This window comes from Dipteris shenzhenensis, chromosome 1 (genome assembly GCF_047967505.1).
Source record: "Dipteris shenzhenensis isolate YYH24624 ecotype China chromosome 1, Dip_SZ_1.0, whole genome shotgun sequence".
NCBI lineage: Eukaryota > Viridiplantae > Streptophyta > Polypodiopsida > Gleicheniales > Dipteridaceae > Dipteris > Dipteris shenzhenensis.
The window spans coordinates 24,984,318-25,009,808 of NC_141596.1; the positions used below are offsets into that span (position 1 = coordinate 24,984,318).

The following is a 25,491-nucleotide window of genomic DNA, read 5'->3' on the forward strand; positions in this document are numbered from 1 at the left end:
AGTGCACAGTCTCCGAAGAAGCATAACATTTGGGACAAAGTGCAGGAGCAATGTGTTGATGAGCTAATAGTTGTCTAGATGGAAATACTCCCAAAAGAACTCGCCAAAAGAAAACCTATTGCCGAAGCAGTACTTTATAGGCCCAAAGTTGTAATCTTTTCCTCCACCACTTGTCTGGGCGATGCATTCGCCAAACAGAATCACCTCTCTTTGAAACCCAAGGTTGAGGCATAAGGATTTTATACAATGCAGGTACAGTAATCTGAGATAGCCTCAAAGGACGAGAAGAGAATCCTAGAGAAGTCAAAGTCCAATCTTTCCAGCGGTCTTGGAGTCCTAATCATAAGAGCCCAAGGCTGATCACCTTGCAGAAATTGCAGCAACATTTTCCCCCTGTGGGCAAGAATATGCACATGAATATCCGTGATGTTCAATCCACCATGCATCTTGGGAGAACAAATGTGATGCATCGAAAGCAGCCTGAGATTTTCTGCCATGTTTGGATTGCCATAAGATTTCCATAAAGACAGACATGAAAGATGTAAGATCTGCTTTAGTGAACATGATCAATGGCAAGTAAAATTGAATATATGCCACAAGGATGGATTGCGCTATTCGAAGACGAACATGTAACGGCAAGGTTGCCAGTTTCCAATACTCAAGCTTTTTCCGAAGCTTAGCCAAAACCCAATCAGTTTGTTGTCGGCGAGTGAGTTCCCACCCCAAAGGGTAACCAAGATGACGAACAAACTGAGTGGGTGGAATGATATCCTCGGGTCATAATAGATTATGCCAGTCTTTGGAATGCAAAGGGAGCAGCTTAGATTTCTGAAAATTAAGATGAAGACCAGTTGCCAAACCATAAATAGAGAGGGCCTGCATCAAGGCACCAAGATCATGGGGCGTATTCTTCGGGGTAAAGAAAGAATCATCAGCATAAGCTTGAGCAACCATGCTGGTATTAGCATCCAATTCCAAGCCATGAAGTGATCCTGTAACCACAAGGTGAATACACACACACACACACACACACACACACACACACACACACATATACACACTTTTTTTTTTTGGTAAGAAGAAATATTTTATTGTTGTGAAATAATTACATTCATAGTTACTCCAAAAACGGAGTAACTACTACTCACCGAAAATCTTAGTATAAGCCATGTATACATCATGATCAATCAAATGAGTCTGAAAGCAATCATAAAACGATTGCCGCAGAGATCTTTTGGAAAAAACTAAAGATGGAAAAGTAGGATCACTAAAGACTCTATGATTTCTGTTCATCCATAGAGCCCAAAGTGCCCAGTAGCGCACCCAAACAAAAAATAAATCAAAACCGTGTCTAGCGGGATGAAAACCAAATAACCAGAAGAACCTACCAAAAGAGTAACAGTAGGAAATCTCGCTCGAAGCCCCTGACGAATGAGAGCGAGGAAATCACAAGTATGTGGACAGTGCGAGAAAATGTGAGGCAATGATTCAGCAGGATGTAGACATTTGTGGCAAACAGCCGGGGCAATATGTCTATGCGCGAGTAAGTGCCTAGATGGAAAAATGCCAAGTAGGACTCGCCAGAGGAAAAGTTGTTGCCGAAGAGGGACTTTATAAGGCCAAAGGAGACGCAGCCGCTTTCTCCACCACTTTGATGGGTGATCCATATGCCAAACAGAATTGGCTCTGTCAAAAACCCAAGACGGAGGTAACAACACTTTATACAGAGAAGGCACTGTGATATGTGACAGCTTAAAAGGACGAGTTGAAGAAGAGGAAGAATGAAGAGTCCAATCCTCAAGCCTATCTTGAAGTTCCAAACGAGGTATCGGCAAGAAAGGTTGAAGCATTTCTGAAATTTTGTGCCATAAAGGACGATAATGAGCTCCCAAACCATACTTGCTAGCAGCCGCAGAAAAAGATAAAAGAGTGTTATCATCCTGAAGTACATCCGTCACAGAAGCAATACCTTTGAAAGATATAAAATAAACGCTTGGGTTCTTGTATAGCCAAAGGAGGGTGAAATACTTTGGACCAATAAATATTCTCAGCCCTCAAGGAATTTCCCAACAAAGAATCCCTACCATTCCATTCCAAGTGAGATAAGATATGCTTCCTATCAAGAAGCAAACGAGAGACAAAAGGGTAGCCTCTGATCTTGCCTTGAATAGAGCCAAATAGAAAATCCCACTGTGTAGGCTGCCAATGCCCAAAAGCAGAAGTATCAATATGCAACAAAAGAGAGCGGATCATGTAAGCCCAAGGCTGATCCCCTTGCATAAAGTGCAACATCATTTTTCCCCTGTGAGCAATTATATGCATTTGAATATTGAGTATGTTCAAACCCCTGTGCATCTTTGGAGAATAGAGACGATGCATAGAGAGTAATCTGAGACTTTTCTTGCCATTTTTTGAACGCTAGAAAATATCCATGATAGCAGACATAAAGGAAACCAGATTTGCCTTAGTAAACATGATGAGGGGCAGAGAGAATTGTATGTATGCAATCAAAATGGATTGCGTTATTCGCAAACGAACATGTAATGGCCAAGTTGCAAGCTTCCAATATTCAAGTTTTTTCCTAAGCTTTGTGAGCACCCAATCAGTTTATTGAGAACGAGTGAGTCCCCAACCTAGAGGATAGCTAAGATGTCGAATCAATTGAGAAGGTGGAACAATTTCCCCAGGCCATAAAAGATTATGCCAACCTTTAGCATGCAACGGCAATAGCTTGGATTTCTGAAAATTCACATGAAAACCAGCAGCTAAGCCATATGTGGAAAGGACCTGCATAATTAAAAAGAGATCACTTTGAGTATTTTGCGGGGTAAAGAAAGAATCATCAGCATATGCTTAAGCGATCATGCTACGTCTGCCAGGAATTTCCAATCCATGCAACATGCTAGTGTCCAAAAGGTGGTCCATATATTGAAGCATTGGATGAGTGGCTATGGCAAATAGTAAAGCACTAAGGGGACAGCCTTGCCGAACAGAACAACCAAGAGTCTAGGTTGTAGAAATATCCCCTAAAAGTATGTAGGTAGCTTTACTATCTTGATATAGCCAATTGATAACTTGCTGCATTTTTGTGCCAAATCCCAAGCCCTGCATCGTTTGTGAAATAAAGTCCCACTGAACAGTATCAAAAGCTTTGGCAATATCAACTTGCAATAGCAAAACATCCTGCTGCATATATTTGGCATATTCTATTCCAACATAGGCATTAGCAATGTTGTCTGTGATATGCCTACGAGGAATAAAACCATATTGCGCAGGATGCAATCCATCATGCAAATAGCCTTTAATTCGATCAACAATCATTTTGGTAGTAAATTTGTAAATGATTGGCATAAGCATGATAGGTCTCCAATCAGCCAAAGATTCACAGATGTGCTTTTTTGGAAGGAGTTTAATAAGATCTCTCTTCCATGTGTCTAGCATTTTCTGATTTTGCCAAGCAGAATTCACCATATGCAGCAAAGTATGCTTCAAAAGAGGCCAATATTCTAAAAAAAACTCAACTATAAGACCATTCCATCCTGGAGATTTCCATCTACCACAGGATTTAATTGCATCTGACAATTCCCTCTCAGTGAAAGGTTCCTCCAATTCCAAAGCTTGAGTAGTGGAGATAATAGGAGAAACATGCTGTAAAAGTAAATTTCTTGCAGACAAAACCTGTTGCAAGGGAGGATCTGCATCACCAAATTGTTGAGAGAAATGATGTACATAGATAGAAGGAAGCTGTGACCGTGATGTAGTCCATCAACCATCAGGGATAAGCACCTTGCAAATGTTTGTTTTTAATCTCTTCTGATGCAGGCTTTTAAAAAATTGTTTGGAAGAACAACCTTTATCTAAGAAAGCTCTTCGTCTTGCTCTGGTCTCCCATTTAGCAAGTTTCCTGTGATCATTGATTTGGAGACAATGTTTAGCTTGGCATAGTATTGTTGCTCATGCAAGGACAAAGGACGAAAGTGACTTGAGTTTAGTGAAGTCTTGGCAAGTCAATTTAGCCTGAGCAACAGTTTCTCTCAGAGTCTTCATGTAAGACTTGCCATAACCTCTAATTACAACTTGCATTTTGGAAACAAAAGAATCCCATGCATTATCAATATCAAAGTGGCTCTGAGAAGACAGAGATTGATAGGCTTTAGCAACCATTGCCTTGAAAGCAACATGCTGCAAATAGCTATTGTTCACAATCAGATGTTGCCTTTGAGGCAGTCCATCATCTGGCATATCATGAAAAGATAGCCTCAACCATAACGGTGCATGATTTGAATGCACAAAGGCATAGTCAACCCACATTTTGCATGTAAAATCATCATTTTGTTGCAGAGCTACACTATACCAGTGATCCAAACGTGCCTGATAAGAAGAAATGGCATTATGTTGAAAAGTGTATCCAGGTGACAGGTTGCAATTCCTTCCAAAGATCAACCAAATCAAGATGAATCAGTAATTGAGACCATGCATGCCTTTCAGAGGTTAACATATGAGTATTTCCTGATGTATTGTCACCTTGTTGCGGAGCAGTATTGAAATCCCCACATATAAAGGCATGATATCTCCAAGGATATCATTGCATGGCATCCCAGATTGCACTTCTATCCCGAGAAGATTGAGGTGCATATACAGAAGCAAATTCAAACACCTCGCCTTGAATGATGCATTGAAGAATAATCCATCTGCCTTGATTGTCATTTAAAGCAATAACTGGCTGAAGCTCATGCTTAATCAGAATGACTACGCCTGAGAAAGAGTGCTCCCCAGCTTAAAAGATATCATAGCCGCAGTAATGACCTGTCTTTCCTGCATAGACATGTTGATTGTGTACACACACACACACACACACACATTCCTAACATATATTATATATATGACATGTTTATATGTTTTAAGCGTTTCATATGTAATTTGTATGTTAAAAATAAATAATATATATGTTAATTTTTGTGTGTATATCTTTGAGATGTTTCATTTATAATTTATTTCACATAATTTGTATTAACGAATTTGTATATCGTATATCTGAGATGTTTCATCTATTAGAAATTTCATATAATATGTACGCAGGAAATTTGCCTAATGTACACACACACACACGCGCTTGCGCGCGCGGGCGCCGCGCGCTCACGCAAGTACTGTTTCAATGAAACATTTTTATTGTGAGTATGGCCCTCTGCCTTCTACCTACATATGCTTCAACCAAGGGCCCAATGGTCGATGTCCATATGCCACTAGCCAAAAGATTCAAGCTAGTGTGTTCGTGAGGGGGTCCAAAGAGAGCAGTGAGCTCATGGGTGAAAATTTTGACCCTATATTTTTATGCCCAACTGTTTTCGGTGTCTCCTCTACTTTAGGTGAGGCCCATATCGTTTACAGTATGTTGAAGTGTCACTAAACAGAAGCATATGTTCACTTAGTATCTCTTCCAGAACAAGAGCTCTCCCATTGCTTGAAGAGATTACTACCGTATACTGCAATCCTCTGGGTTGTATGAAATTCAATACCTCAATTCAAAAGGGACTGCCTATTGTATCATCTCTAGTACGTAAAATATGTTGCTCAAATCTCCTACCTACCAGAAGATACAAGAGGAGACTGGGAGGTCACATCAGTTATAGAATGTATGTTTTTTCACATCTATCATGGAGTTGGAGTCTTTATTGACATAGGTATAGACTTAAAGGTGGTGCCCGAATTTAATTTTCTAATAGAGCCTTCCCTTCTGTCTAAACTATCCACTCCCTGCTTTCCTGGCTTTGTTCTTTTTGTTCAGCTTTGCTTCTGTTTAAGTTAGAGATTTCCCTTCCTTCAAACAGGCACTGGGATAAATGAGCAACAGGGCCACAAAACTGTATAGCTGCATTCAAATCTCATCCTATCTAAGAACTAAATGAAGCATGACCATCATAATTGCAGTGAAGTTTTTAAAATTGTTTTTTTTCTGGCTCTTTGAAGCAGAGTTGTCAAGCTTGAGACTGACTTGCTATGACGAAAGGTACCTTGAAAAAGTTGAGCATGAGAATGTATAGTCATATTATTTGGTGCTTGTGACACCCTATATGCTAGGGTTAAGACTTATATTGATTTGTGTAGGTTGTGCAACTGTACTCATGCTTGGACAAAATTAGCTCAGTGGAATGGGCACCTGACTCAGAGTATATCCTGTGTGGCCTTTACAAACGTGCAATGGTGCAAGCCTGGTCTGTATCACAGCCTGAGTGGACATGCAAAATCGATGAGGGTCTTGCAGGAATCTCTCATGCACGATGGAGCCCTGACAGCCGGCACATAATTACCACTTCAGACTTTCAGTTACGGTTAACAGTATGGTCATTGGTAAACACTGCTTGTGTGCATGTGCAGTGGCCTAAACACGCCTCTCGAGGCATCTCCTTTACAAGGGATGGCAAGTTTGCTGCAATTGCAACTCGGAAAGACTGCAAGGATTATATCAATCTGTTAGCCTGTCATTCGTGGGAGGTCATGGGCACATTTTCTGTTGATACAATTGAACTTTCTGATCTGGAGTGGTCTCCTAGTGACAGCACTATTGCTGTTTGGGATTGCTCACTTGAGTATAAGGTACGTATGATTCTGTTGGTTGCATGTTTTGCTGCACTTTAAATCATTAATCGGGTGAAAAATTGCATTTTCATCTTTTCCCTATTCTTTTTTTTTTTTTGGGAGCAAAAGTATTTGTATGATATATTTGTATTATCTTTTCCCTATTCTTAGCTAAGGCAACCTGAGGAACTGTTTGAAAGGGCTAAGTTTTAATAATTTGTAATGGTAAAAGGCCACTTTCTTGCTTTGATACAATGCCATGATTGTGTCTGAGAAAGATAAATTTGATTATTGGCATGCTTGTCATCTTCATGAATTTATGGATTTTGTATACACATGAAAGAATCTTAGACACTTTTGGTCTCGTTCTCCTACTCGTAAAAGCAGAAAGTTGGTAACCAGTCTTCCAGGATTTAAAAAATTCCCTTGCAACACACTAAAAAGCAAGTTGCATGGATTTTCAATTTACATCTTCCACAGAAAAAAGTTTGAAGTGGCATGAAAAGTTTTCATATAGTATGTGCTCATGTGTGCATGCATGCATGCATGCATGAGAAACTCTATAAGTAGATAGATAGATTGATGGTGGATAAATAGGTAGGTATGTAATATATATACATACGCATATAGATAGATAGCTAAGTGCATAGGATCATGCCAAGTTGCAAGGTGATACTTGCTAGCTATTTTGTTTCAAATCTATCCTCATGTACATGCAATTCTTTTGGCAATCATCCTTTTGTATTTCCTAGTCCCTAGAGAAAGCAATAGAAAATTATACAAGGATTATTATTTCATCTCGGATGATGTGCTTTTAAAATTATACAAGGATGATGCGAAGAAAATTATAGAAGGATCATCCTTTCATCTCGGATGATGTGCTTTTAAAATTATCTATGCAGTTCTTGTGGGGCTGATGATTTATGGCCACTATTTGAAGAAACTGAAGTTTATGAGTATCACGAATTTCCTCTGATAAACTGAGGATATTGTCTGGCATTTTGTAAACTCATAGGCAGACCTTAGCATTGGTAGAGAAAGAAAGAAAGAAAGAAAGGTATATTAACTTCTTCGAGAGGCCTCGCAGGCCTATGAGACAAAGTGCAGAATCAAAAGTGACACATACTCGTACAAGCCGCAAAGGGCTGAGCCAAAGGGCACACTAAGACCCTTTGCTGGTACTATACTAAAATACAAAAAACATGTAATCTCCAAATCTAGAAGTAGTTATCAATAGCTGTACTCAATCAATCTCATATAACGACTCAGAAGACATATCCAGGTGCCATGGGGCTCTCCTGTGAGCTGCAAAAATGTCTCGTATCTCTGTCTGTCTAGCCGTCTCACGCTGCGGTGGGGGGCATGGTCTTCGGGCTCTCTGTATCCTATGGGCCATGTCAATAGTGACACCTCTGGTTGAGCGATCTCCTCCTAGTAGAACAGTGAGAGGCTGAACCTCCATCACACGTGCTCTAGTCCGTCACCACATCATGGGTGGCTCTACAATCTCTGGCTGTGTCTCCCCTCATCGTTGTCTCGTCTCACTGTGGTCCATACTGCCCCTCATGTCGTCGATCTCCTCATCCTCTATCCCGACATGTGACATGTCCAAGGCCAGACTCGAATGTGTAGAAATCTGTGATGTGTCGTTGACCTCGATCCATCTCAACCCCTTGCTGGGTTGCCCTCTCTCCCTCTATGATTTGGCGAAGGAGCCTCTCTATGACGTCTCATCTCCATCAAGTAGAGACCAATGCAGACTTGGTCCTGGAATTGAATCAATCTATAGAGGCCCGAATCCAAGCCCCTCTTGGAAAAGGCAGTGGTAGCGTCCTCGGATCTCATAGTAAACAGGGCATACACATAAGAAATGCTCCTCTGTCTCTACGTCACCCAATGTGCATAATTTGCAGATCCGTTGCTCCCTAGGTGTACCTACAGCTCTCCGTGTCTCAATGCTCAGCTGATGGGATGAGACTCGCATCTGCCCAATAGCAATCCTAAGAGCATGTGATACTCGCGTGTCCTCCAGATACTGGGGGTTTGATGATCACTCCGCCCCTTGGGTTGAGAAGTGGAAGGCATAGAGGTAGAAGCATTCCCATTTGAAATAACTGGTGCTTTTTCCTTTTCCTAGGTTGCAATGATTGGCTTGTTGGCCTTATTTTTGCCTACAGAAGAACCAGCAGTGTGTTTAGTTTGCATATGAACATGCATAGCATCCGGAGGCATTTTTGTATAACACGAGAGGACATTGGGAGGTGGCCATGTGCCCAAAGTTTTTACATTCAAAGCAAGTTCTTGCAAACAACCCCCATTTGAGCTTATAAAATGCACTCCCCATAGCAACATGATTCACTGTAATAGAATAAGATTCTGGAGTGGGATTTTTAGTATCCCACAGGATGCAAAACCTATTTGAATTCCCATTTGGTCTTAGTGGACACACCACCTTGCCTAAATAAGCTGCAATTTTTGGCAAAAGCAAGGCCAAACATTGAGGAAAATCAACTACTTCACCCACACCGGATAGAGATGACGAATCAAAGCTTGATAATCCCTTGTGGGTGACCATGGCAAAACATGGTGAAACCGGCCCTCAATAAATTAAAGTGCAGTAAACTAACAAGTAACCAGTCAACACTATTACATTAACAATTCAGCAAAAGTATTACCAGTAGATTGGGAGCTAGAGTGCCCCTGCACCAAGACAAAGACACAGATTGGCCCCAAACCTTGGCGCCCCTTTCGGTATTTCTTTAGTTAAGTGAGAGGCGCTGAATTCTAGGCTACATAAAGGATACATTCCTTCTTACAATTGGGGCATTGCACATCCCATTGGGCATCCACATACCTTGCATAGCCTTTACTGTTCACCTCTCTCACTAAACCTGGCAATAAGAATCCATCTCTATTCCAGACTGACTGCACTCAGCCTGGAACTGTTACTAGCAGCCCACTCAGCCCCTCAGTTCCCCACAGCTGTCACTAGTGCCCAATTAGCCAACTATGTGCTCAAAGCAGAAAAAGGAAGCATACACAAGCTTTCTACTCTGACTAGGACTGCCATGACTAGTAGTCTCTCACCCTAGGGGTCGCACATATCTTGATAAAAAAACTTGTTTTTCATAAGAGAACTGGCACCACAACACAGCAAACACTATGGCAGTCATACATGTACCATCCCTCTCGGGGTTCTAGGGATACTTCCCATTCCAAGCATGGATTCCGGACCCCTGCCTACTCAGCAATGAGGCTGTACCAAAGATGTGCCGTCTGCCTAGCAACCATTGCCTGCATGTGACCCATCTCCTAAAGAAACCAAAAACATATTCCCACACAGAATATGTTACCTGCCAAAGCCAGCAAATAGGATACACAATGAATTCGAACTCAATTGCATTCAGTGCTCTTCCCACTCATAATAGGGATCAATATCACAACACATTAGCCCCATGTGACCATAGGCCACCATTCTCAGTGCAAACACTTGCATTTAACCTGGGAGTGGTTACTAGCAGCCCTAACAAGGCCACCCGCTCTCTACACAACCACAAGTGTCCATAGAGTCACTGGTATATCCAAACAATCAGTGAAAGCATAACTAAACTGCCCATGATGGTCAGAAGCACGAACAACCTCTACAAGCATTCATTGTGATCATCCTACCAAGCAAGTCTCTTAAAAAAAACAACCCAATGCTCGCGAGCAAACACAAGAGAGCATGTGTGAACCCTTTACCAGCCTGGAGTTAATCCCAATCTCTTCCACAAGCCAATTCACAACTCCCTGCTAGTTTTTCAGCTCACATGGCCACGTAGTTAGCTACACCAAGCACCCTTGACCCAAATGCCTATACATGCAGCCCAAAGTCTTTGCAAATAGCTCACATGAGCTGAGTAATAGGCCAGCACCAGCCCCTTCACCCGTACAAATTGTACGGCAAATTTGTGCAGAAGAATTCAGCTTTGTCAAGAAAGCCACGAGAATGCATTCAGCAACAGCCAAGAGCATCGTGCACAAGCTTGGAGAATCCATACTGCAAACCATGCATACTACCTGTTGTAGCAGCGAACAACTGAACCGTATGGCAGGCTGTACCAATTGCTGTACGATTCTGTACTAGCATCAATTAATGGACCCGTAGGTCGTACACAACTTCTCAATTCCCTTCCATATTGTCGTACGGGCACTAGCTATCTTGATTCTCCTTTTGCCCGTGCGGAAGAGCCTGGGAGATCCCGTTGTCCCATACATGATCTTGCTACCCCACATTTTAGTTTTCCCCTAGGGGCTTTCATTTGCCCCTAAGCCCATAGTTGGTCAACACCAATGACCAACTTAGAGCTCATTTGCCCCTTGCCCCCTCTAGTGGGACCAAACCAATGACAAACTTCGATTTCTAAGGTTCTTTGGGTCCCTCTTGGCCCTAGACCGTACATTTTCCTCCAAGGCACAAATGCTACGGGTTCTAGCACATCAAGCAACCCTTGACCTCGCCCCTTGTTTTTCCAGGATCCTGCCCACATGCAGGCCAACATGCATGCACTAGAAATCACGCCCTCGTGACACATGGACCATCTATTGTCCATAAAGAAGTGGAGAATGTTCAAGGAGCATCTGCTTTGCTGTTCATCAACCATTATAACTTCAAAAAAGCCCCGGGCTGCATTATTCACCTTGCGAACAAAACAACCACCTAATGTTTTGGTTAACCAGTTACCCACATCTGCTGCAACCAGCATACGTGTTGGGGAAAAAATAATTACAGCATGTTTTGCATATTCTCGCACTGATCTACTATGTCATCAACCTCCACCATAATCCTAACAGTGGGGGTATAATCCTTCCAATCCTTGCATGTATCTTCAAAGCCCTCATGAATAACATCGTAAATAGTTGAGCCTCAAGCGAGGCATGCACAGGGTCATCCTGACCCAAGTCCTGCTTTTGCTTTTTGTGTGAATGAGTCTTCATTGAAGCCATGTAGAACAAGCAAGCTGAGGATAATTGACAGCAAAAGAGAAAGCCCCAAAGGAGCTGGAAAACGGTAGCAAATGGTATAACTGACAAGGGAAGGGGCCCAGGAAAAGGAAAAGGAAGTGCACTCAGGATACAACAGATATAGGAAGTCATTCCGCCAGAGTGGATTGATACAGATGACATGCCGCTTATAGAGTCCATTTGGTGGGGAGCGTTCTCAAGGACGGGCATTCCATTACAGGTCATTGCATTGTAGGATGCACATGAGGAACCCTTGTCTTTGATGTTCAGTCTGGAGGTAGACTTATTAGATCTTCTGATGATATTCTTTTGGAGGTTGCATTTCAGTCTGTCATGATTGCATGATTTATGGAGTGGGGCAAGGATTCACAGTGGTATCTTGACCTTGATCCTATTCTCCTTGCGTTGGGGTCTTGGAGACTCTGGCTATATGGTGGTTCCCCTATTAGGTTCTTGCAGTGGGACCCAAGGGAGTTGGAATGGATTGAGGAGGGGCACCGAGAGAAGAGCTTTCCCTTCTTTCGATTTACAGTTAGGAATGCCCGGAGATTTCAGCTCTGCAGTAGAGGTTGGAGGCCCTCTAGAGCACCACACTGGGATAGTTTTCAGATTTCCGCAGATGTGCGGAAGAACTTTTGGTGTAGGCTCTGGAAACCCCTTAGGAATAGAAAGGTCACTCTTTTCTTTTGGCTTTCTATTCATCGAGGGATTGTAGTGAACCTGTGGAGACCCAGGTTCGGGGCTGACCCTACTTGTCCTCGTCGTCACATGGCAGTTGAGAGTCAGTATAGCATTGTCTTTGGGAGTGCAGACAGGCGAGGATGATCTGGAAAGGTGTTGCTAGGATTTTCAGCATCTTTCATACATCACCTTTCTATAGGACCTGGGGTTCAGTGGCTTGGTTATCTCTTATTGGCCCACAGGTGTTCTTCGAGAGACATGATCCAGATCCAGCTTTCATTGTACGGCGACATTCAGTGGAGTCTTGCTCCCTCCAGGATGTTCCCCACACTCCTTTCAGAGTTGCTCATGCCTCAGTAGACACGTCTTGGGAGACTTTTGCTAGCATTGCAGCTTGGCATATTTGGAGAGCCAGGTGTACAAAGGCGATGGAGGTTATCCAGGTTCACCCTTCCCAAACTATGGCCAGTATTTGGACTGACATAGTACACACTCTAATGGCCATTTGGGCGAGCATGCATGGATCCTTCAGAGCAGCCACTGCCAGGAGAGTTACTTTTTTTAGAGTTTGGAGGGGATCTCCCTTCTTCTCTGAGTTGTCTTTAGGGTTGAGATGGCTTTTTCAGCCTCCGCCTTGGTTCTTTATTAGCTCACTTTGAGCTGTTTTTTCATGCATTGCATGATGTACTCCCGCTTTTGAGCTTGCTCTCAGTTTTCATTCATACTTAATGAAGTAATTTTCTTTTGTAAAAAAATTTGCATATATAAAAGGTTTAATTGTTTCAAAGAAATTTGAGATTCCAGAAGTTGTCTAATAATTACTAGATATTTATTCCCTTTTGTAATAACTTTTCATTAAAACTTTGAGGGCTTCATCAGAGACATGAAGGTTATTAAAGATATCATTGCATAAAGAGAGCTTATACATAGCCTTCATCACCATATATGTGATGATGTGTTCGTGCTCATATTGGACTTTCAACCCCTACCCTTTGTAGCCACGTTCTGTCTTTCTTTCTTTTCTTCTTTCAACCCCTACCCTTTGTAGCCACGTTCTATCTTTCTTGCTTTTCTTCTTTCAACCCCTACCCTTTGTAGCCACGTTCTGTCTTTCTTGCTTTTCTTCTTTCAACCCCTACCCTTTGAAGCCACTTTGAATTATCTCCCAAACATACTTGCATGAATACATTTTGAAGGTTGGGAAGCACAAAGAGCAATCACTGGATTGTTTGGATTTACAAAAACAAATAGCTTAGGAAGAAATTTCAATTTGCAATCTATGCTTTGGAAGTAAGTGGAACAGCTATTAAGAGCTGATTATGTGACTTCATTTTGTTTATGCTTTGTCCTATCGGTCTTGTCTCCTGTGGACACCAGCATTTTGTTCCATTTCTCTTTTGGATGGGTTTAAGGCTTGAGTGTTGCCCTCTTTTGAATGGTCAATCGTTCAATCTTTGAAAATTCTGAAAAATCAATTATGTAGGTGCTTATATATTCACCAGATGGCCGGTGCGTATTCAAGTACCAAGCATATGAAAATGGTCTTGGTGTTAAGACAGTTGCATGGTCTCCATGTGGTCAATTTCTTGCTGTTGGAAGCTATGATCAAGCAGTTCGTGTTTTGAATCATCTTACCTGGAAACCTGTAGCAGAGTTTGTCCACTCCAATGTGGTCCGTACCCCTGCTACTGCAGTGGTGTTCAAGGTACTGGAAGCATCAAACATGCATACGTTAATCCTGTCATGGAGCTGTGCCCTTTCTTTTGTTAGCCAACAGTTTTTTATTGTTTGGATTGCATATGCTTTGGTAGGCTCCTTGTAATGACTGGGTATTATGTAAGCATAAATTGACAAGTTCTTCATTCGAAAATTCAGGAAATCGAAGAACCTTGGCAACCTGACATGTCTACTTTGTATCTTGGTGAAGATGGCATGCATAGTATGGTTCAAAATGGAAGTGGTGAGTTTTATCAAACCCTTGTGAACAATTTGATCCTGGGTTATTCTGAGTTCTGGCCAGCTTACGAATACAAGGCTTCAAGATACTAGGTGGTTGCTTTAACTGATGTTACCTCTTATGGTTGTGGTAATCCATGCTTAAAATCAATGCCCTTTCTCTTCTACTGCTATTGACAGTAGGCAATAGTTGATAGGACTAAGAAGTGATGGTAGTGGAATCTTAAAAAGTGATATAGGATGAAACTAGTCATGTTTGTGAGAGTATGTTGAGCACTCGTTATTATTACTGGAATTGTCTTTGACAAGGTAATTATTAATGATGGCTTTTGCATTTGTAGAGAATCCAAATGAGGGCCATGTAAGGGTTCGCTATAAAGTTATAGAATTTCCAGTAACATTGCCTTACCAGAGGCCTCTTGTGGACAAGCCAAATCCCAAGCAAGGAGTTGGTAAGATTTTAAGTAAACCTATCTATAAGCTGAATATGAACTCAATTGGCCTGCAATGTTTAACTTGAATATACAGTTTCTGTTGTATATCTTTTGAATTGTGAAATTTTAAAACAAGTTTCCATTATGGGTATGCACACTGTGCTTAAATGCGAAAGCAATTTGGATTCTACTGCTATATGTGATTTGAAAGCATCATGCAGGTTTTGCTTGCTTAGAGTCCGGAGTCTGGTGCAGCTCAGTCTCGACTATTCCAATTGTATTTTGCATATATGGATCTAGAGGCATCTGATGGATTTTAAGTTGTAATATGAGTTTTGCGAACAGAGTATACTTGTTACAAGGGATTATAGTCAGAAGATTCCTGAGGGAATTGTTTAGATTATTAAGCAACAAAAATAAGAACCAGTAACACGGAAACATGGCCATTTTTTCAACAAAATGAGCACCTTCTGATGAAGCAGAATGAGTCCCTTGTAATGAAATGGCTCTCAGAGAGTGTACAATTGGAATTCGGAAAGCAGAATCAGACCTTTAATCTCCATAGTGGATCTTGCCCTAAGATAGGGGTTCTTCTTCACAGCTCAAACCATGTGATTGTGGAAAATTTGAACTCCATGAAAAGAGAGAGTGTGTATGATATGCTTGGAGTCATTCCGTTTGGACAACTCCTGGCACGAAGAACATTGCTCCTGCTGTTTGTCATAGATGCCAGGCTCCATGAGAATCTTTGCTTCATCTTTTTTGGCAATGCCCTATGACTCGTCATTTTCTCCTTTCCTACAGCATCATCTCCAAGCTCAATTTTCTAATGCTTGCTTTGGCAAGCTGTTATGGCTTTTCGGGATTCATCCATGGAGGCCGGGATTTGATCTTTTCTTCACTTGGGTTCGATATTGGGAACTCTAGACTCTACGGAAAGACATAAATCATAGAGTTTTTGGAGATTCAACTTATTCCAAGATGCACTACTTCCGGATGTCGCTTAGGCAATCTTTCTATGATTGTCTGTGTGTTCGCGACATATAGATTCCAATGTTTACTTGTCCTATATTGAGGTTTTCTGATGCTGTAATTGCAAGTTCCCTCTTTGCAAACTGCCTCTTATAATATAAATTTCCATGGGTTTCACAAAAAAAAAGTATGTGCGCGGACGTGTCCGTGTGCATGTGATGAGGAGAACATCTCTTTCCTTGAATCAAGCATGATAGAATCATGACCTGTAACAAACAAGGGAGCTAACTCACACTCTCTCTACCTGTTATCTAACTCTAGATGCGGAAGCGTAAAGTAAAATAAAAGACACACTAATCTCATGTAAGAGAGAGAATGCGGGTTCGGGTTGCAATTGCCCCACCTACCCACCCCTGTCTGTAGAGAGTATTTGCTGTTTATTACTATCTGCCAATAGGCTGAGCTAAAGTGTTGCCAAAAAGGCTTAAAGTACAAGGCTGTAGATGAAAGGGCTGACCCTTCTTGGAGATGGAGATGGAGATGGAGAGAGACAGCTGCTCCTTTTTTTCTTCTTCTCCAGTCCATGCTGATCTGCTCCAAGGGTTGGTCAGGAATCTCAAGGGGTTGGAGTAGACTAGGCAACTGCCCATGAGCTACTTTGACCTTTTGGCACACCTGGCAATGCGTGACATGGTGGTGGACGTCATTATGAAGATGCCGCCAAAAACCTTCTTTCCAATTTCTTGACGGTTGCTCGGAACCAGGAAATTACACAAGGTGCTCACTAGATGATAGCTATCTCTCAAAGACCACGAGATCACAAAGGAGGAGAGAGGGGCCCAAACAGATTCATCAGCTTGAGCACCAGCAACATTCTATTATTGACTTTCTTTCTTGACGACACCAGCCCTCCCCAAAGCCATTGTTGGCTGATATCATCTCTTCTATTCTTAGTCGGTGTGTAGAGTTAGTTCCTTGGACATCATACATAGGTTCCAACACTCAGATGCACAATTGACCAACTGCCCCATTGAGGGAGATCTCTCTCCTCCTCTTTAGTGTTTTGGTTCTCATATGGACAGTCAGTTGTGTATCCTCCCCTCGAGATGGTGCGTTCTTTCTTGTCTCAGACATCAGCCTTGGGTGTGGTGGCCCGCTTTAGTGGGTCCACTCTCTCTCTCTCTCTACCGCTTTAGTGGGTCCACTCTCTCTCTCTCTCTCTCTCTCTCTCTCTCTCTCCCCCTAGCGAAAAAGTCACTATATGCAGTGATATAGGTGCCAAGCAAGGATGTCCCCTCTCACCAACACTATTTGGACTGTGCATTGATGAACTAGACTAGTGGAAATGTGTTGGGATATGTGTGATCAAGGGCTTGCTCTAGTAGATGATTGTGTGTGTGTGTGTAGAGAAGCACACTTAGTGCTATGGACCATGACACGTGGTGATGCAGTACAAGGCCCCCACTTGGGGAGATGCTTATGATGTAGGAGTCGCTATGATGTAGGAGTTATCTCCTTTGATGTAGGAGAGGTGCCTATGATTTAGGCCACCTCTCTCTCATTGCATAAAAGAGAGGCTTCCCTCTCAAATCAATGGAACACTCTTTTGGCTCATTTGTGTTCTCACTTCCTATTGTCATGATCCATTTTTTCTCTCCCACTCCCCAACAAAATGCAGGCTACATGCTCTTGTTGTCGTTATATGGAGGTGAGATGGTCGTTGATTGCAGATCTTTCATGTCGCACCGTGCGCTCTTTATAGCAAGGGGAAAAGGGTTTGCCTGCCGGAATGAGACAAACTTCTTGATGGAACTCGACAGTGATCTTTTGACAGAAATACATAGTTGACTGAAATACATAACATTGACCATTTTACCCAAAATGACCAAAATAAAGATTAAGTCCTTTGCACAAGTTGTGAGTTCTTCTGTAGGGCCCTTTGTGGTTGTAGACATAACACAACAGGGTGAACTCAAGCACACGGAGTCCACAAGAACAAATTGAGAACCTCCAAAGGAAGAACCGTGACCAAAAACGGTAGATGGTTAGTGTAAGCAAGCGCCTAGCCACACTGGAGACCTAGCTAGAGAAGCAATCTAGGCAAGAACGCATTCAAGAAGTTGTATACCAATGTGTGAGCGATTCCCCTTAGCAGGTTATTTCCAAGCTTGATAATTTGATTTCAAATGAAAGCTTAAAAAACATGTGGAAGTGCAAAGTGTTTAGGCAACATTGGCACTTCAAGGCCAACAAGGATACCCTCACCAAGAACAAACCAGAAAAGAGTATCGATGCTTAGTGCAATGAAAGAAACAGTGGTTTCTTGCCTTAACATGAACAAGAGCTCTTGGGTATCCTGAATAGCAATAAATCCAAAGTTTTGAATGAAGCTCTGTGAAAGGATGTCATTGTGTCTTATGAAGGACCCTAGTCTTTGGAAGTTTATATGGACACACTGCATGACGCTCGTGACCAGCCCACACCCATCTTAGACGACATCCCTCGTCACACCACTTGCATAGTCTTCATCACATCTTGCCGGAAGGAAGCCATCAAAAAATTACAAAACAGCAAAGCAAAGCATCAGAAGAATGTAGATGAGCGTCTAAGGAGGAGAAAGCTAGGGAGAAGTTTGCACTTAATGTGTGTATTGGGGGTTTGTCGGGGAGCATTGGGTAAGAGAGGATTTAAAAGTTTCTTTTACCATGTGAGCAATGTCGTGAAACTATAGCAAACGCCATGCTCATGCTCACTTGGGATACTACAGTAGTTGAGGCATTCCAATGCGCACCACGAAATCATGCCATTGTCACATTCAAGACACAAGAGGATAGGTCTGCAATCCTTTGCCAAACAAAAGTCTTAGAAGGCTCCAAGATATGGATAGTAGAAGACCTTGCTCCTGAACAACTTGAAAGAATGGCAAGTGGGTAGTATATCGTTAAGGCATTGCTCTCATTGAAGATTCGAATTGGCTAAGACACCAATGTGGATGTGGAGGCACTTAGTCCTTAATTGATGTAATACATAAAGTCTTCTAAGACACTAGGATGGACTCTAAGTCCTTAATTGACATTTTGGTTTTGATGGACTCTCAATCCTTTAGTGATTCTGTTTTTTAGTCTCACTTGAACTTGCAGTTGAAATACTTCTGGCTTCATGGGAGGAAGACAATGGGTACTTTAGTTTGCATCGACATTTCGGTCTTTCGTAGACTATAAATTACTTTCTTTCTTTCTCATACACCCTTTGGTCTTTGAAGACCTTGATACTCCCTCTCTAGATCGATGCCATCTTTCAAACGTTGACATATCTTCACAGGGTCTGGGCCCTTGTCCAGCTGGAGACTATTGAGAGTGGCACCAAATCATCTAGGCGATTAGTCGAGATCGGGGTTCGCAAGGCGTGCTATGCACGCATATCCAAATGGTTTGCTAGCCAGGGTATTCGGTTTGACCTCCTTCACCCCTCCCAGTACAGTTTGGACGCCCCGTCCCTCTAGATTTCACGAGATGAGATCAACCGTATCATACGGTTGGATCTACTCCAGCTATACACATCGCAGAGTTAGGGGGGGGGTAGGAGTTCCCCACCAAGATCCAAATTTACTGCAACGATCTCTTAAGAGTATCAGAGGACAGGATGATTATCAGAAGCTCATGTCCAGAGGACAGATGGGTCTCACATGCATTGAGGATTACCATCAGACAGATATGGGTCTTCTCCCACTAGTTGAGGATTGAGGCAGCGAGAGCCACATACACGCCTAGGGAGCAGAGGATATGTAGGCTATGCTCATGTGAGGTAAGAGATAGAGGAGCACGTCCTATGCATTGCATACTATGAGATTTGAGGACGGTACCATTGTCTTTTTTAGGAGGGACACGGTTTTGGGCCACTCTCTTGGCTGATCCACTTTCATGACCAGGTTTGTGATGGCTTCTACTTGATGGAGACGTGGCGACGCAGAGAGACCTTATTGCAGTAGATCAGGCAGTAGGAGGTGAGAGTGCCACAAGAGGTTGACCATGTGCAAGAACCCATGTCCCATATTTTTAGGCTTTATTGTCAGCCCCAAGACACAGTGGAGTAGAGGAGGAGACATCCAACACGAGGACATCATGGATCAGTGGGAAGAGACGGGATGGAGTAGTGGAGCCAAGGACACAGAGACCACACATGATGCATAGGTTAGCCAGAGCATGCACAATGGAGAGTCTGCCCATCTCAGCGAAAAAGCTAGGAAGCTACTTGGAAGGAGATTTTCGAACACCGCAACAAGGTACTGGGACTCGTACACAAACTAGTCGGACAAGTACTCACTGCATAACAAGTTTGTAATATTTTCTCGTTGGATGTAAGGGATTACTATTAGTTGATAGTGCTCGCTAGTCCCAAGATTCGAAAGGGTCTCATGCGGACTTTAGTCAGTTGTCATGTGCTCCTTACCTTGCTAGCCCCCCCCCCCCCCCCCCAACCTCCAAACACACACACACACACACACACACACCCCCCCCGCTTGGGATGCCTCTGTCGCACCATGCTAGCCTCTCCTCCATGGGCTCCGCCCCCAACCCACAGCCCTTCTCCTACCCTCTGTACGGTTGCGCAGACCGCTTCTACAGCACCTTGCCTTAAGCCCTCCACCTCGACTGCACTACAACCCCGTCCCCGTCCCCGTCCCCTTTGGCTGATTTGAAGGGAGCTTCTTCACCACAGTTGCAAAGTCGTAACGGAAGAGAAGAGCCAGATCTCGTGGATATGGTTGCGATCGCCTATACATTACTCTGAATCTCGTCCTTGCAGCTGCCTTGCAACCCAATACTAAATCCAGGCATACTCGTTGGTGCAGTACTGAACGGATGCATACCCGTAGGTTGGCCCAATATAGATGGCTCAGCTTGCGTAGAAGCAAAAAACTATGAGCCGAAAGGTGGCCTGGCATTCATCAAGGAAGTGCTCTGCGGCACAGAAAGGCATCACCCAAATCAATATAATCTCATGTTGGGGTGCATGCAAGGGTCCAAAAAACGGGCGCTCATATGCACGGCGTGCATTAGCCATAAACCCTCAGATTCGTCATCGGATTCATCACTTATGTCATCCACATCGGAGATCACTTACACAAGCCCACATTACTCCTCATCCTTCCTCTCACCTCTCCCTTTCAATCTGCCGTCTCTCCCGCCTCCAACTAGAATCATCTCACCTTGGTCTCAGTCATCTCCATATCTCACCCATCAAGCACCTGCCTACCATCTAGCCCCACCCCCTACTTTCATACCACGCCCTTTTCAGTTTCAGATTGCTCGGAGACCTGAGCTCCCACGAGCTGAGCCACCAAATGCTTGGGAGTCTCTGCTCATTGGAGGTGCACAGTGTACGAGCACAGGAGGTGGAGTTAACTCGCTTCACACAAGAGCAGGACTGTTTCACCCCAGCAGCAAGCTCGTGTCATACAGGAGCATGCTTGCATTATTCAAGAGCAGAATGGCCTCATCCCGAGACTTAGACATGACATTTCGTAGCTGCGGAAGGAGGTCACCACATACAGCTCCGGGAAGTACAACAGTGGCGGAGGCACAGATTGTGAGTATGCTATCTGTAATTGAGAGATGGAGTAGGATTCCCTCATTCACAACCTTGGTCAATAGATATTATAGTCTTTAAGGAGGTGGCATCCATAGTGATAACCTCGAGCAATGGGCTAGCAGCTGAGGCATAGATAGACACCATGTAATCGACTATTATAGAAACTGCTAGATGGGTAGAAGTTACAAAACGGGAGCCTTCAAAGGCCGTGGCTTCATCCACCATTCCAAATCATTAGTAGAGGTAAAATAAGGCTCTGAACAATAAAGTCAAAGGGATCCCCCATACAGCATCCACTTCCATCAAGAATGTAACCAACTTTGTGGCTTTTATGCTACAAGGCTCGAAACATAGTAAATTGAGAGACTCTATTGAGTAGGGCAAGACCCCACATGAGAGCAACCTTTCATCATCTACTTCAAGGACACTTATGAGGAAAGCCTTACCGTCATCCAGGTGGGTGGATGTGACGAAACAAGAATGCAACCGTTTCAGCCACACTCATGGAGCAGCAGTATAGGGCTAGTAAGGCTCTCAACGTTAGAGTACGTGGCATCTCGTGCACTGAAGCAACATCGATGAGCGATGTGACTACCTTTGTGGCTACCACTCTGGGGGTGGCATAGCACGAGATTGAGAGGGCTTGTCGAGTGGGGAGAGACTCCAACTGAGAGCAGCGCCTCATCGTACGATTCCATTATGCTCATGCACGACTTGCAGCATTATGTTGTATGCTAGTCCTGTGAGACCTTGTTATAGCCAACGAGAAAACAATAACTGTCAAACAAATAATCATAGATTAAGGACAAGGAGCTAGATTGCCCCTGTCGCGAAGCCGGAGACTAGATTGGCCCTAAACTTAGCACCCCTTTCGGTATTTCTTTATCTTTTATTTAGAAGACTTACAAATACAAGAATAGCACCGTAGTGCATCAGCCCACAAACAGCCAACTGAATAATCCGATCACAAGCACTTCTGTCCTTCTATGCAATCACAGAAAAGGTATCCCGGTCCATTGCAACATTTCATGGCAGCGCTTCTTCCAAATCTGGCTGAGGGTTCTAACCTAGCAGCTTTGATACCCACTAGGGGAGTTCTGGTAGGAGAAAATCAGCCCAATCCGTCTTGGTAGCTCTGAATACCCGTCAAGGGAGTCCTAGCAGGACAGAGGCCAGCAAAACAACTCAGTCTGTCTTGGTAGCTCAGAATACCCGTCAAGGGAGTCCTAGCAAGACAGCGGCCATCAAAACAACCACACTTGGTTGCTCTTGGCAAACAGAAAGACCAGCTGAACAAAGCAAAAGGATCTGAAGGTTCTGAGGCAGTAGGAAAGCAATCAACCGATCAGAAAGCTCAGGAAAACTTGGGAAATCAGCAAACATGGAAAAATGAAACTCCTTGGCAAGATCTCTGGCACCCTGGCAGGTGAAAATCAGCATAAGCAACCCCAGAAAACCTACTCGAAGAGAATCGCCAAGTCTGGAAGCAAATCGAGTTTTGGAAGCTTCAAATTGCTTGGAAAATTGTGATTTTGATAGGCACCTAGCTTGGAAAACTCTTGGAAGAAGTGCGAATCAGATTTGGGCCTCTGGGAAGGCATGAACAATAGGCATGCTGCAAAAACGAACTGATTTGGAGGCTCTTGGCACAAAAAGGAATTTCGTTTTTGAGCTTCTAGCAGCTCTAACAGCCCACCAACAGCCCACAGACTGCCCTGGTAGTCAAAAATCAGCAAGGCGATGTGATAGAATAGCCCTGGAGCACTTTCCCAGCCTGTGACTTGCCTCTTCATGTTCTTCTATGGTCTAGATTACAGCCCTGAATGCAAATTTCAACTTTTCTGCTTGCTTTCCAAGCCAGCTAGCCAAACGTGGCTCGTGGAACTGTTTTAATCAGTTGGAGGCTAGGGCAGTCACCGTAAATTCCTAAAGCTTAGAAATTCATGTCCCGGTGATATATGGCGTCCATGCATGTGTCTTGTTGCATCATGGTTAGGCACATTGTGTCAATGCCACATGACTCGACCCTTAAGAGAGGTTAAAGAGTGACTTCTCCCTCACACCTCCTAATCTCGCCAGCTAGCTTGTGCTATGTATGTGGATTCATTGTTTTGGCCCATTCCAAAGGGATAGCTGCATATATCTAACCAGTTCTTCCACCACTCCCTTTGTGATGACTAACCATGCGTTTTTTTTGCTCTTCAAGCAGGTTCTTAAATGCTCCAAGATCCCACAGAAGATGCAAGAGACCTCTCCCATTTGGACCACTCCATATAAGCCAAAGCAGCCAGAGGTCTACCATGATCATCCAAGATAGATTCATTCCACATCATTGATAAAGGTTTGAATTCCACTACTTAAGAGGAGTTCCCATGCATCCAACGATAGTTTCTATAGTGTTCCATATGACTACGACCACCCGCTTAGGTAACCGCCATCATTGACCTTAGTAGGATCCAACACTAGGTACAAGGTTAGATCAAATCCATTCCGAAGTCTAGAAAATCTGATCCAATTTTCTCTCCTCTCTTCCATAAAAGAACAAAAGTGCATCTTTGACCTATGTAACACTGTGATAGGGATAGGGATGTTATGGAATGGAGACTAATTTTGCATGGTGAGATTTTTTTTTTCTTCGTGAATGGAGACGCTTGTCAAATTGCATGCATGTTCTTTCTGACGTTGTTGGTAAGTTTGGAAACTTCTCATTGGTATGTGCTTATCTGGATGAAAACCAGAGATGTGAAGTTCTAGTGACATCATGTTTTAGATAGCAATGGCATCACTAGTGCTGTGTATAAGGTATAGACCATACTGGGACTATCACATCAGGAACAATTGTCAATTTTCTAGCTAGACGACCAAATCAAAGCATTCTGTGTTATGCTAGTCATGTGAGCTGCTTCTTACAGGTTTGTTGGCGTGGAGCATGGACAGTCATTATCTTCTTACACGCAATGACAATATGCCAACAGTACTCTGGATTTGGGATATATCTCGACTTGAACTTGCTGCCCTTCTGATTCAGAAAGAGCCTATTCGAGCAGCAGCGTGGGATCCAATCTATCCTCGTCTTGCTCTTTGTACTGGTAGCTCCCATTTGTACATGTGGACCCCTGCTGGTGCTTGCTGTGTAAACGTTCCACTTCCTCAGTTTGTGGTGTCCGATCTGAAATGGAATCCTGAGGGAACATCACTACTTTTAAAAGACCGGGAAGCATTTTGTTGTACCTTCGTGCCCATGCTTCCTGATTTTGATACTAGTGAATCTCCTGAAGTGTCGGATGGAGATTAATTTGCCTTTGTCTTTACCACAGATTTTAAAATACTCAGAAAACTTCAGAGCAGTTACTATCTACACGTACAGGAAGGTAAGCAACACGGGGAAAGAAAGAGAAAGATGTTTTATATTTTCTTGAACAGACCGGGGCTGGTTTTATTAGAGGATAAGGTGAACCTGTTGTTCAGGGCAGGACACTTTACTTTAGAAAACGACTTTTATTTTAATTATTCTCTCACCGTGTTCTCATGGGCCAAATAATAATTAATACATGCAAGTATGAAATTTTAACATGCGTGTAAACTTATTCTACTGACAAGCCATGCATAAATCCGAGAACGGGGTATGAAAAGACTGCTATTCATATAAGGTAAATTCAGGTGTTTCCCTTATCTAATTTTTATAATGGAGCGTGTGGTACTTCGCTGTTCTCTGGATGAGGTGGAAGCCCTGCAAATGATATAGCAGTCCTCTAGATGAGGTGGCAGCCCCACGGATGACAAGGCAACCCGTCTAGATGAGGTGGCAGACTTGGGGATGACTTGGAAGTCCCAACAGATTTGTGAATACTGCCATAACGTTGGTGATGCGCAATTTGGCCATGGGTGGGACAGACTACTACACGAAGGCCTTAGCCTTAGTGGTTGCGTGTACGTGTATGTACTCAGTGGTGATGTGACTATGCCTATGTGGCAACCTATGACATATAGACCTGTGTAATCCTCCATGCTATGCCTAAATGAAACATTAGCTTGTGAACTTTACCATCTCCCTTATATTTACTCACCTTCACCGAGTTCACGACTTTGCAATCCCCCCTCACTTCGTGGCAACCCTTCATGCACTTCTCTCCTCATTGAGCTCTTCATAGCAACCTCTTGTTTTGCATGCGAGTCTATTATTTTGTGTTGGGTTGTTGCTTCGCCATGCTTAAGCTTAGTTGCTTGCGCTAAAGAACCCATAGTTCAGCAAAAGCTCCCATAGGCTCTCGGTAGT

At 43.2% G+C, this 25,491-nt stretch overlaps 1 protein-coding gene across 4 annotated transcripts in view; it reads left to right on the forward strand.

The window, feature by feature from the left end:
- LOC147905588 (Transducin/WD40 repeat-like superfamily protein) overlaps window positions 1-24,733 on the forward strand; it is a 45,449-nt gene extending 20,716 nt beyond the window's left edge. For all 4 annotated transcript variants that reach the window (XM_087380770.1, XM_087380762.1, XM_087380755.1 and 1 more), the window contains 5 exons: window positions 6,106-6,594; window positions 13,745-13,966; window positions 14,137-14,221; window positions 14,559-14,669; window positions 24,128-24,733. In XM_087380770.1, coding sequence (XP_087236896.1) covers window positions 6,199-6,594; window positions 13,745-13,966; window positions 14,137-14,221; window positions 14,559-14,669; window positions 24,128-24,510 — 1,197 coding nt within the window. In that variant the 5' untranslated portion in view covers window positions 6,106-6,198 and the 3' untranslated portion in view covers window positions 24,511-24,733. The remainder of the gene's footprint in view (window positions 1-6,105; window positions 6,595-13,744; window positions 13,967-14,136; window positions 14,222-14,558; window positions 14,670-24,127) is intronic.
- The last annotated feature ends 758 nt before the right edge of the window (window positions 24,734-25,491 follow it).